The sequence below is a fragment of the Balaenoptera acutorostrata genome, chromosome 4 (genome assembly GCF_949987535.1).
Source record: "Balaenoptera acutorostrata chromosome 4, mBalAcu1.1, whole genome shotgun sequence".
Classification (NCBI taxonomy): Eukaryota; Metazoa; Chordata; class Mammalia; order Artiodactyla; family Balaenopteridae; genus Balaenoptera; species Balaenoptera acutorostrata.
The window spans coordinates 10,892,498-10,906,436 of record NC_080067.1 but is presented as its reverse complement, the minus strand read 5'-3'; the positions used below and the strand labels follow the sequence as shown (position 1 = coordinate 10,906,436).

Below are 13,939 nucleotides of genomic sequence, written 5' to 3'. Positions count from 1 at the left end.
AATGGATTAAAGACTTAAATGTAAGGCCAGACACTATAAAACTCTTAGAGGAAAACATAGGCAGAACACTCTATGACATAAATCACAGCAAGATCCTTTTTGACCCACCTCCTAGAGAAATGGAAATAAAAACAAAAATAAACAAATGGGACCTAATGAAACTTAAAAGCTTTTGCACAGCAAAGGAAGGCAGAAACAAGACGAAAAGACAGCCCTTGAAATGGGAGAAAATATTTGCAAATGAAGCAACTGACAGAGGATTAATCTCCAAAATTTACAAGCAGCTCATGCAGTTCAATATCAAAAAAACAAACAACCCAATCCAAAAATGGGCAGAAGACCTAAATAGACGTTTCTCCAAAGAAGATACACAGATTGCCAACAAACACATGAAAGGATGCTCAACATCACTAATCATTAGAGAAATGAAAATGAAAACTACAATGAGGTGTTACCTCACACCAGTCAGAATGGCCATCATCAAAAAATCTACAAACAATAAATGCTGGAGAGGGTGTGGAGAAAAGGGAACCCTCTTGCACTGTTGGTGGGAATGTAAATTGATACAGCCACTATGGAGAACAGTATGGAGGTTCCTTAAAAAACTAAAAATAGAACTACCATATGACCCAGCAATCCCACTACTGGGCATATACCCTGAGAAAACCATAATTCAAAAAGTGTCATGTACCACAATGTTCATTGCAGCACTATTTACAATAGCCAGGACATGGAAGCAACCTAAATGTCCATCGACAGATGAATGGATAAAGATGTGGCACATATATACAATGGAATATTACTCAGCCATAAAGAGAAATGAAATTGAGTTATTTGTAGTGAGGTGGATGGACCTAGAGTCTGTCATACAGAGTGAAGTAAGTCAGAAAGAGAAAAACAAATACCGTATGCTAACACGTATGTATGGAATCTAAAAAAAAAAAAAAAAAGGTTCTGAAGAACCTAGGGGCAGGACAGGAATAAAGATGCAGACGTAGAGAATGGACCTGAGGACACGGGGAGGGGGAAGGGTAAGCTGGGACGAAGTGAGAGAGTGGCATGGACATATATACACTACCAAATGTAAAATAGATAGCTAGTGGGAAGCAGCCGCATAGCACAGGGAGATCAGCTCGGTGCTTTGTGACCACCTAGAGGGGTGGGATGGGGAGGGTGGGAGGGAGATGCAAGAGGGAGGAGATATGGGGATATATATATATACGTATAGCTGATTCACTTTGTTATAGAGGAGAAACTAACAAAAAAAAATCTTTGGAGGCTTGGAAAAATTATATATGTATTTGAAATTAAAAAAAAAAAAGTTTGCATCTGCTAATCCCAAACTCCCAATCCTTCCCTCTGAATATGATTTTCTTTGGTTCTTTTTCAGTGACTTTTTCAGTTAACCCACCAGCTCCCAAGACAACCGCATCAACTCAAAGCACTTTCCCTACTGTCTTGTGTTCAGTTCTGGTGGCAAATTTCACAAGAAGCACTTGTGAGCTAGAAGACACTCCAGGGAGCGGGATGAGGACGGAGAGGCTCTATGGCTCACCAGCTCCTGGTGGTCCTCCACGTCCACTGGGCGGTCAGGCTGAAGAATGTGCAGACAGAGAGAAGACGACGGTCTCTTTCTCTGCCTCTCTCTTCCTCTTCACCTATTCGTCTATGTAGCTTCCCACTTTCCTTTCAAAGAATCACCCTTTCTTCTCACACTCTAGACTGTAAACTCATAGAGCATAAGCCAAATACATGTTATAAATGCCCTATGGATGGACTTTCATCCCATTCACAACTGCCTTTAATTTTAGGCCATAGGTTTCCAACTGAGAAAAATGCAATCATTTGCATTTGACTCCACATGTTCCCTAGCCCAGCCTCCTCTGTGCTTTTAGAACAAGATCAATGCAATAGGCAGAGGATCTTTCTAATTGATGATCCCGGGTGACCGATACAAGAAAACAGTATTTACTTACTCTATGCCAAGTACGACATTCACAACTTTTAAATACGTTATCTCTTCTCATCCTCATCGACTTCGAGAGGTTGTTACCCGTGTCTCCATTTATACAATTGAAAAATGGAAAAGCAGAGAGGGGGTGGTTTCCTTTTCATACACTCAGCAAGAAATAAGAGAGCAGGGTGCCTACCCGGGCCAGACTCGAGAATCCACGTTCTCTTTCCAACATACCGCACTGTCTGCAGAGCTGCAAAGAGCCAGATAGGTTGTCTTGCGAAAGTGTGTGTGTCTGTGTGTGTGTGTGTGGTCTGGGGTGCGGGGGAGAGGAAAGCCAGGAAGACATGGCTGAATTAGACTGGCTCATCTGCACACGGAGCTTGAGGATATTAACGGGCAGAGGAGTAAAGGGGCAGGAAAGGGACAAGTCAGTCCCAACTGTGAGAAAAGAGAAAAAGCTGGTCCGAGATACTTTGTGGTCAGAGCCCTGGGAGGCTCCGGGAGGACAGTGGCTGCCAGAAAAGCAGGATCAACCACAAGCCAAGAGGGACCTGCCCAGGGCTTGAACAGGAAAGGCCTTCCCCAGAGGCCATAAGGGTGGGGAGGAGAGGAAGGGGATGGTCTCGAGGATAGAGGTGAGGGAACTGGACTCCCCCCCCACCCCCCGCACAGCCAGAGGCACGTGCAGAGGAGCAGCTGTCTGTGGGTCGGACAGAGCTCTTCCAATTGCTGGGCCAGGGGCAAGCCCACCCCAGACTGGACCCTGCTGGGCTGTGCTGGTAACGGCTGCATACACGTGGCTCCTCTAAGGCAGGGATTGATTCTCACAGTGGGCTGAATAGGAAACTCGGGGGCAGAGCCTGGACGTGTGTCTTTTAAAAAGCTTTCCAGATAGACACAAGCTCAATTTTGAGAAACACTGGTCTACCCTTGGGCTGAACCAAAAGGCTTTCAACCCGATTCAGGAAGCATTTACTGGACGCCTTGGGAAACAAAGATGAACATCCATCGACAGGTGAATGGATAAAGAAGACGTGGTGTATATATACAATGGAATATTACTCAGCCATAAAAAAGAATGACGTAATGCCATCTGCAGCAACATGGATGGACCAAGAGATGATCATAGTAAGTGAGACAGACAGAGAAAGACAAATATCATATGATATCACCTACATGTAGAATCCTAAAAAAAGATATAATTAACTTTAAATACAAAACAGAAATAAACCCACAGACATAGACAACAAATTTATGGTTATCAAAGGGGAAAGGTGGGGAGGGATAAATTAGTCGTTTGGGATGAACATATACACACTACTATATATAAAATAAGTAACCAACAAGGACCTATGTGTAGCACAGGGAACTATACGCAGTATTCTGTAGTAGCCTATAAGGGAGAAGAATATGAAAAAGAATATATAAGTATGTAGAATATATATATATATGTGTATATATATATATATATATATACATACTTTATATATTCCACATACTTTATATATACATAAAAAACGGAATCACTTTGATGTACACCTGAAACTAACACAACACTGTAAATCAACTATACTTCAATTTTAAAAAAATAACAATTTAAAAAATTGACAGGGGCAAAAAATGACAACTGTGCCCTTACTTGAGTTTGTAACCATTATCTCCCTCCTGCAGATATTTTATTTTTTTTAATATTTATTTGTTTGGCTGTGCCGGGTCTTAGTTGCAGCACGCGGGATCTTTTTAGTTGCGGTATGCATGTGGGATCTAGTTCCCCAACCAGGGATGGAACCCGGGCCCCCTGCACTGGGAGTGCAGAGTCTTAGCCACTGGACCACCCAGGAATTCCCTCCCACAGACTTTTTAGATAGTAGGCGTTCCCTCCAGTTATGCATCAAGGTCACATGTTAAAATTTCAATATTTCGAAGGCTGAAGAAAGACGAATCATTGGGGTGTTTTTCCTATCACCCTTTTCATCAAACATCACACGACCACAGACATCTAGGCAAAGTGGCATCTGTACCGTTCTTTCAGACACTAGTTCTTAAAACTGAGGAAGCTTCAGAACCACCTAGAGAGCCTGTTAAAACCCAGATGGCTGGGCCCACCCGCAGGGCTTCCCATTCAGTAGGTCCAGGGTGGGGCCCAAGCATCTGCATATCTAACAACTTCCAGGTGCTGCTGATACTGGTCCTGGGACCACACTTTGAGAACCAATTTCCTAGGCAATTTTGGATCACTGCCATCAAACCATCTTTATTGAGGAAACCACAAAGCCGGCCTTTCACAGCCACTTTAATGTGCAGACAGCAAGGGATTTTATACACGTCCCCATGGCCCTGTGGCCGATCGCATGTGCAAAATCACGCAACGTGTTTCTGGTGCAGCCACACATCGCTTGCTGATACAGCCCTGTGTCACAGAGCAAACCGAGTGCTGCAGCTCGTGGGTGCAGGGCAGCCAGAATGGGCTTGTCCAGACAGGGTCCTTGAGATCCTGCATCTACCACACGTGGCAGGCTGGGTGAACGGACCGCCCCATCTTACAGTTGTGGAAGTTTAAGGTCCCCAGGGGGGACATGACCTGCCCACACTGGACTCTGCATTTTCGACAGAGCCTCACTTCCTCTGCACCCCCGTTTCCAGTTAGGGGCACGGAGGCTCACTGGGACCAACGGTGGGCGGAAGTCACTGGCGGAACCTGACGGCAAAGCAGGTCATCACCTACCTCCTTACCTTCCTCACTACTTATGCCTGCAGGACCCCTGGCCTCCAACCTAACTGGCCCTGGATGCTGTGATTTTGGAATTCCTGTTTCTGATTATTACAGTTTTTCTGTGGACTCTATTCTGTCACATTTGCAAGCAGCTGTTTCCCATCCCTACTCAGATGCCGGCTGCCCCCCGCACCCCTGCTCCCCACATCAGGCCTCCTCGGAACGGCTGCAGGCTCAAAGGCTAAGCAACGGTGCCCGTGGGGCGCTCCACCCCAGCTCCAGGCGGGGGACTGGCCACAGGCTGCAGTGCCAAAGGGCACAAGGGTGTGGCGGGTCCCAGTGCCCCGCACTCTGCACCAAGATCTGCTTCCTCATCTGTCCTCCTCTGGCACAGAGACCCCCCCGTCTGGCAGGGCCCCTCGGAGCGACGCCTACCCTGTGTCCTTCTAGGGCCAACTTGAGAGCATTCAGAAATCAGTCCCCTATCTTCAAACATCCCAGATGCTGGGTGGACAAGAGACTGGTCGATAAAGTCCATGTTTCAACAGTTGCAGAAATGCCTTTAAAATACACACCAGCAAACCTCAGAAAGAAATCAGCTCTCCCCTTCCCAAATCCCAGCGGAACACAGCTTGAGGAATTCCTCTGCCCACGGCAATCTGGTGGCCTTGCGGGTCAACGTTTCTCAAAGACCGCCTTCTACACTTAATGGGCCAGGGTTCTAACCTCCCTGTGCCTCAGTTTCCTCATCTGTAAAATGGGAGCAATCACAGTACTCAGACTTATTGTGAAGGTTAAGAGCACAGGTGCATATAAATTTCTTCTGGCATATAAATTTCCATGGCCCCCTGTCAGAGGGGGCCATAGAGTCTAGCTCCAGTAACAATGATGCTCTAATTATTATGGGGGCTGCAAACTATGCGTTTGCCTCACTTATGTCACTTAGCGCTTTCAAATTGATGAAAGAAGAATCTTTTCTACCCGGCTCACACAATGTGTTTTTTCTACAGAAAGGGAAAAGTGGGGCCCATCCCCTAACTGGGGGTGGCATAGGAGGGGCACCAAAGGACGAAAGGGGTCCTCACAGGGCGTATGGAGGTCCAACTGCCGCTCAGAGGAAAGCGACATCCAGCAGCAGCCACGCTCAGAGGAGCGAGCGGGTAAAACAATCACTGTCCAAACAAGAAAAGCACCACTGCCAATCCCAACACTTACGTCCAGAACCGTCCATTGTTCCACTACAATAGCATCGTAGCCCTGCATGGTTTTGCTATCTTCTGTGGAAACAGCTTCAAAGATGAATACTCCATCTGTCAAGCCGCGTAAGGAATCTGTGGAAAAAGAAAAGGCGGGGCGGGGTGGAGGGAGGTTGCTGTAAACCGTCTGTGGCAGAAGCCTTACAAGCAGCAAAAATTTTCACTGCATTCATTAATAATCCCAATCAGAACATCTTTTCAGCATGTTAATTAAAGAAGGCATACACAACCATAGAGTCTAGCCCCATCAGAATGAATGAGACTAATTTACCTCACAGTTTTGAATAATAGCCTTGATTTTATGAGCCCAAATTTCATTGTTAGCAATCACCATTTGATTTCACGCGTTTACCTTCCTTTTCACGCTCCAACGTCAGGATGCACTGGGGAGAACTTATTCGGGGGAAATGCAATCATTTAGAGACAGTTTTTAGAAGAAAACTATATTGAGGTGAGAGAAATTATTTTGAAGTGGGGATAGATGCAACGCAGCAGCTCTGGGCTTGCAGACGCAGTCCAGATGCGCTGATTCCTCGACATTTGTGTGACGTGGGTGCAGTACATGGGACACTTCACGCAGCTCTTGTCAGGAGGTGAAATTTGGGGGAAGGGAGAATTTTTCAAAATGATTTACCATTGAAAATGTTTCCCTGGGCACTGCTATAGTTAATGGTAAAGTTCCGGGTTCCGTATAATTCAACAAACCTACATCAAACATAGCATGATTCAGAACTGTCTCAGGCCGTGAGGATGTCAAGAAAAACACAACAGGGTCCTTGCCCCTGAAGAAGACTTTCAAGGAGGCACTTTCTAAGTTAATGGCTCCTAAATACCCTAGATTCACTTAGATGAGGGACTGTGGAACAGAGGAATCGACTCAGAAGCAGGTGGTTTGGGCCCATGCTCTATCGGAAAAGGGATCTGACCCTTTGAGGGGTTTGGTTTCTTGCCTGTGAAAGGGGGTTGTAGACAGAGAATTCCTCCTGGTCAGTATCCTACAAATCACTGCTCAGTCGCACTGTTCTGGACTGAACTCTGTCCCCACCCACCACCCCCGATTCATATGTTGAAGCTCTAACCTCCAAAGTGAGTACATTTGGAAACACATCCTTTCCGGGGGTAATTAAGGTTCAATGAGGTCATAAGGGTGGGCCCTAGTCCAACAGGACTAATGTCCTTACAAGAAGAGGAAGAGACACCAGAGCACCACCCACCCCAACCCCCTAACCTTGCACAGAGGAAAGCCCATAGGAGGACACAGAGAAGGTGGCCACCTGCAAGTCAGGAAAGGAGGCCTCACCAGAAACCGAATTTGCCAACTCCCTGATCATGGACGTCCAGCCTCCTGATCTATGAGAAAATAAATGTCTATTGTTCAAGTCAACCAGTCTGTGGTGTTTTGTTATGGCAACAGACATAAAAATATGTTAGTGATGTAAAGGACAATTCACACAATAATGTGATCTTTTCTTCATCAGTAAGGGAAGGGAGACAAACACAGAAAGCCCCCTGAGTCACACTGGAGTTCAGGAACTGCCAGCACTTTCCAGAAGTCACAAAAAGACAGACAGATGGAAACATATAGCAACCTTCAGCTTCTGTCTTCCAACAGACCTCACAAGTACAGTCAAAAAGCCGTCAGAATGAGAAAATTACTTGCAACAGCAAAAATAAGTAATAAATAAATGGCTACGCTTAACACTCTTTATTGTATGTAAAAAGTTTCCAGGACTTCCCTGGTGGCGCAGTGGTTAAGAATCCGCCTGCCAATGCAGGGGACACGGGTTTGAGCCCTGGTCTGGGAAGATCCCACATGCCGCGGAACAACTAAGCCTGTGCGCCACAACTGCTGAGCCTGTGCTCTAGAGCCCAAGAGCCACAACTACTGAGCCCACGTGCCACAACTACTGAAGCCCGCGTGCCTAGAGCCCGTGCTCCACAGCAAGAGAAGCCACCGCAATGAGAAGCCCGTGCACCACAACGAAGAGTAGCCCCCACGCACCGCAACTAGAGAAAGCCCATGCACAGCAACGAAGACCCAACATAGCCATAAATTAATTAATTAATTAATTAATTAATTAATTTAAAAAAAAGCTTCCAGGGCTGAAGGGAATTTTAGCTGCACAACCTTTCCAGAGAACAACTTAACAACATCTCAAAAGACTGAAACACAAAAGTCCATCCTCTTTGACTCAGAAACCCTACTGCTTTCAGTCTATTCTGAGCACCCATTATGTGCCAAGTACTCTCGTGATCACTGGTGACAAATGAAGATCCCGCCCCCATGGAGCTTCCCCTGCCCTGCAGGGGGAGAAAACATAATGTTCCAGGGGATAAATGCTATGAGAATATAAAGTGGGCTGGGGTGGGGGTGGGCGGGGTGTTGCATGGAGGTAGAGGCAATGGCACGGCTGTTTCTGAAAGAAGTGCTCAGGGTAGGTCCCCCCACTTTGAGTAGAGATATGAACTAACTGCAAGCCAGGCATATGGATCTGCGGGGACACAGCTTGAATAGAAATGCAGAGTGAATGAGGGGCCACCAAGGACCAGACAAGCCGCAGAATCATGAGAAGAAATTCAAGACTAAGACAATGGTGGGGAGATAAGCCAACCAGGGGCTTATCCACGTGACTCGCTTGGCCAGTGGGATCTTAGCGGGGGTGACACAAGCAGGGGCTTGCAAAGCACTGGTGTGGTTGAACTTGATCTCACATCTGTGCCACCACTTTGAGAGCACATGCCCCAGCTAGCCTTTTGGAACAGAGCTGCCCCAGTGGAGCTTAGCCTAGATCAGCTGATCCACAGACCTGAGAGTGGGCCCAGCTGCCTCAAAGAAGCTGCTCCAGGCAACCAACAAATATGAGAGAATAAATTATTACTGTTTTAAGCCAGTGAGCTCTGGAGTGGTTTGTTACACAGCATCATCCTGGCAATATCTGACTGTTACAATGCCCAATTGAAACTTAAGAAATCTGAGACCAGTGTACTTCACTTAGCCTGGGGAATATTCCTGATTATTCCAGAATGATAGAGGGGCCTGACCAACTCAACAAACCACAGCTCTGAGGTGAATTCCTGGAGCACAGCAGCCTCATCCTGATATTCTTCCTACTGGACAAGACAATACTCCATTTCAAATAAGATCCCTGTGGGTTAATCAATACTATGCTCCATTTTTGTATTTGTTTCCTATACCGAGAGTCTGTCACCAATCAGCCTTAGCAAAAGTGCTAAGCTTGCCTCTCTCATCCGCTCTGCTAAAAAGTTCCCCCCCAAGTGTTTGTTCAATGTCCTCCTAAAAGACATTTTGCTAAGGTGACCAAGGAAGGACAGAACTGCTCTTTGGCTGAACCACATTTAAATATTTTGGGCTCCAGGACAAACACGGACCATAGTCCAGCTCACTTAGCAAGTTCTGGGTAACACAGGTCCAGCTGGAGCCCCTGCCACAGTAGGGATGCCCTACGGAAACCCTTTGAATAAAGCTTTCCCAAGTCCTGACCTGGTGATGCTTGGGACACAGAAGATACTCACTGATCCTTCAGTAGCATATGATCCCAGCACACATTTCTTCAAGGCTTCTACAAAAATATGTTATACCCAATTTCCAAAGTCTCTACCTACACATCTCCTTACTGGAAAGCCTCCAAGCCCTTTAAATGCGCCTACCGCATGCTCTAAGTATTAGAGTACTCAGCACGATATAGATAGAGTTGAGGTCCACCTGGGGAAGGAGACGGTGCAGCCCGTCCAGACTTTCTTTCCTACCCCCTGCCTGGCATCCCCTCCTTCGCTCCAAGTCACAAGCCTGGGAGGAGGGCTGTGTGGTCCAGGCTTGGGCGCGTGAAGCAGGAACAAACCAGGTCCTTATTTACCACCTTCCTCATTCAGTCCTGCCTGCAGCGTCTCGGCCCGCTGCTCTGCTCTTCTGAATCCAGAGTGCTGATTCACCCACTTAACTACACAGCAAGTTCAGAATGGTTGTCAAAATGTGGTCATCTGTAACAGCAAAAAAGTCAATGAACCACAGACAGCAGACAGCTGGGCTTTTAAAGAGCCCCTTGTTTTGACGGCCTCATCCACCACCCGTCTCTTCATCACCTTCCTGGCTCAACCTCGCTGTAGTGTGCTCCGAGCTGTTATACATAGGTCTCTCTCAGAGTGCAGCTCTCCATGCAAAAAGGTTAAATCATCCTCCATCTATGGAAAACATTCCATTATCACTGCGTTTTTTTTTTTTTTATTAAAGTAAAGATGCTTCCCTACTGTGCACAGAAAGCTATTTGTCCTGGCACTGTATAAATATTTGATGCCGGTCTTTTGGCAAAAGGCCACCTTAACTTTCCAAGCTTATGCTTTACAAGAAGGATGTGAGAAAAGGAGATTTGCCCTATTATCCCAAGAGGTAAATTCTATGAGAAAACTGCTCTTCCCCTGCAGCCTCCGGGACACGAAGACTCCACCTAGCAAGCTACCCTTCAGGCTCACCCTCGGTGCTGGTCCTCTCCCAAGTCCAGCGTGAAATGCACAAGCCATAGCAAGGGGTCGATGCATGTGGTCTACTAGAAAATGTTACTGTTCTCCTTTTAACAAGCTAGGATGGTTTAAATGCCCACACTGGGGTCACTGGCATAACAGATGTCCTTGGCCCCCTGAAACCCCTTTTCCCCACCAGCGTGGCACTCACGGCGCCACCCTGGTTCCAGGAGTGGCCTGTACCAACCGCACAGCCATGATCGCCCGTGTTACAGGGACGCGCAGCCGCACTCAATCAATCGGACAATGGTGTGTGCAGCTCCCCCATCACCCCACAGCTAATCTGCTGACATCATCACGAGTGGAGCAGGCCTGCTGCTTCTCCTGCTTCTGCAGCCCTCACTTCTGCTCTCGGCCTGCCTGCCTTCCTGCAGTCCCTGTTTGAAGCGGTGAATAAGTTACAGTTAGGGGCAGCCTGCAACTTCAGTGTCATTTACCTGACCAGATGACCAGATGGGGAGGAAACGCCCTGATTCGGTGCTTGCCGGCTATGAGGCCCTCTGCCAGGCACATTCATGGCTTCTCATTGAACCCCTCCCCCCGCCGCAAGCTCTGCACGGTTATCATTCCCTCTAAGTGGTGAGAAGATGGAAGGAAGCTGTAGGCGTGAAACCATGTGTCCACATTCAAGCGCATACAAGGGCCTATCTCGATCTGAAATGTAGTTTGTGTGACTCTAAAGCCTATGCTCTTTCAACAGGTGACAGATATTTTATTTTGCTACCACGAGGACGTGCCGGGGGCCATGCTCCAGCCGGGGGATGAGCGGCCTAGGCGCCCAGCCTCACGGAGCAGGCGTGCTCTGACCACTAGGCTGCTCTCCCTGCCCTCGTGTTTTGGGTGCATCTCGGTGGGGTTGCAGTGAGATGGCCTTACGGCTTCTGTTTGGGGCCAAATCCGTGCAGAGGCCATGCCTTCCTGCATGGGGCAAAGAAAGAACAAAAATATGTGTGCAAATGGATAAGCTGTATCTATCAACACAAGGGACAGCATACAGCAGCGAGAGAAAAGTGACCTGCAGTGACGTGTAAAAATGTGGATGAATCTCACAAAGAGAAGCCAAACACAAGGGCAGAGTCCACCCACATAAAGCTCACGCCCCACCTGTGCCGCTTCCAGTCAGGACTGCGGCCGCCCCGGGGGAGAGGCATTGTGAGGCCGTGAGTGGGACTCTGATGGACCCGGGATGCTCTGTTTCTTGCTCTGGTGCTGCTGACACGGGTGTGCTCGCCTTGTGAAAACCCACTGAGCTGGACCCTTAGGCTCTGTCTTGGTTTCTGTACGTGGGCTGTACGGCAGGAAAAAATTTACTTAAAAGATGTGCTGTGGAGAGAAGAGAAAATGCATTTCATGGTGTAAGTGAAATTTACCCCTTATGCTATTCAGCGGCTCCTCTGAAACAGAAGCTACGCCTGCAACCACTAGGCCAACATGCCTGGAGCCTGCGGTCAGACAAGGGAGTGGCCGTGAACTTCCTGCAATCTCATCCTCCCTTGCTCCCCCAGTCTGCAGGGGCCTGGTGACGCACACCCCAACAGCAGCTCCCCACCAGCACTACGCATTACTGAGCAGCGTCCGGAAACCTTTATTGGTCGCCTCCTGTATACAGTGCACGGTGGACGTCCACACTGGGACACTAAGAAGCATAGGAAGCAGGCCCTGCCCGAGGGCCTGCCAACACGTCTGCCCAAAATATGTGTCCCTACGTGTATTTTATTTAAAATACGTACATGTTTTTTACCTATGTATTTTGCAAATACAAGGTAATCTGGTTTATGCCAGGCATCAAAAATGCGGTCTAAATACCAAATGTTATTTGGATTGACGTGAAGCTGGGGCATCAGAGAGAGTCTTAAGGAAAAGCTAATCTTTAAAGAGGTAGGAAAGGAGGGACTTCTAGGTACAATGTGTCTCCTGATGTGACACAGCTCGTCAAACACAACAGCATCTGGAATGTATCCTAGACCGAAGGGCTTAATTTATCGAGGCCTTAGAACTAAATTCCAGTTTATAGGAAACAGAGGCTGGAGAAATAAGATAACATTATGAGGCCCTGACCAGACAAATCCAGAACGCAGGGCATTCTAAGAGGCTAGGTTTATTTCAAGCAGTCAGGGTCATGAAGAACGACTCTTCCAGGTAAAGGAGCAGTAAGGACGTGGTCACCGTATGCAGTGCCTGTTGCTGGACTGGATTCTGGTTTGCACTACTTGCTGCAAAGGACATTTCGGAAACAATGGAAGACCTGTGAACATGGGCTGAATAGAGATGATGCTGCCAGAGGCGGAAGGACTGCCCGGCTAGGAGAGGGTGAGGGTGGGGCGAGGGGAGGGTGAGGGCCAGGGGGCAGGGAGAGGGAGGGGGAGGGCTAGGACAGGGCCAAGGGCAAGGCCAAGGGCAGAGCAAGGTGGGGAAAGGAGGGGAGGGCAAAGGGTAGACCAAGAGGGATGCAGAGCAAGGACGGGGCCAGGGGGACAAGTGGGGTGAGAGCAGGGCAAGGACAGCTGGTGGTGGCCAGTGATGGCAGCAGGGACCCTGCAGGCCTGGAAGCCCTTGGTGGGAAAACAACAAGCTTCAGAAGGTGGGCAGCCAGCTCCGCCTCGCCCTTACCCCAGACTCCTGGCACCCACCCGAGTGCTCAGCAGCAGCCAGCTCAGCAGAGGGTCTCCCTGCCCGGCCTTTCCCACCCTTGGGAAGCGTAGATTCTGGCCTTTGTCTCACTGGCTGCAGTGTTTCCGTGCGTCCATCTGTCCTGCTGTCTGAGCATCCCCGGGGCTCGTCCACGCTGCTGGCTGCCACCAGGTCCTGCTACTTCCCTAAGGGTGACTTTCAGCTCTCCCCTCCCCAGGGGCCCAGCCGGGGGCCTCAACCTCTTGCCAGGAGGCCACCTCTTTTCTCTCCTCAAGTCCCTTTTCCCCACGCACACCCTTCTTTCTTCCAACCACTTTCTTGCTACTTAGCAGCTGGGCACCGTGGCAATGACTTCAGTGCTCTGTGTCTCGGTCTCCACAGAAGTAGCGACAGAACCCAACTCACTCAGCCATGGGGATCAGATGAGTTGCTGTGTGAGCTGCTTGGCTGAGGACCAGCACACAGGAGCCGCTAGGGGCGTGCTACCATCACTCTGCTGCCCTTTCACCTATGCCTCAAGTTTACCAGACCCCAAGGCCACAGCCTGCCCAGCCCAGGACACCTGGGCATTCTCAGGAAAGAAGCCCAGGAGGCCACAAGCAGAAGCCCAACTCGAGGATGGTACAAGCCTTTCCATGTCCTGGGAGGTAAAGACTCGGAAACAGAAGATGGAGTCTTAACTGGATTCTTCGGGCTAAACATCACCTTGTTTATGCGACAAAGTTCTCATGCATTTTATGACCCTGTGGAAAATATTCAGAAGCACAAATGTCTAGTTAAGAAGACTGATGCTTTTCCAGATGTCAAACAGCTTAAAGATGTGCTCCTAGCTCTGCCAGGTTTATT

At 48.4% G+C, this 13,939-nt stretch overlaps 1 protein-coding gene across 1 annotated transcript in view; it reads right to left on the bottom strand.

The window, feature by feature from the left end:
* The window catches only part of RFTN1 (raftlin, lipid raft linker 1), a 203,344-nt gene that overhangs the window by 39,441 nt on the left and 149,964 nt on the right, over positions 1 to 13,939 (bottom strand). The window contains exon 7 of the mRNA XM_057545405.1: positions 5,886 to 6,001. Within this exon, the coding sequence (XP_057401388.1) occupies positions 5,886 to 6,001 (116 nt within the window). The remainder of the gene's footprint in view (positions 1 to 5,885; positions 6,002 to 13,939) is intronic.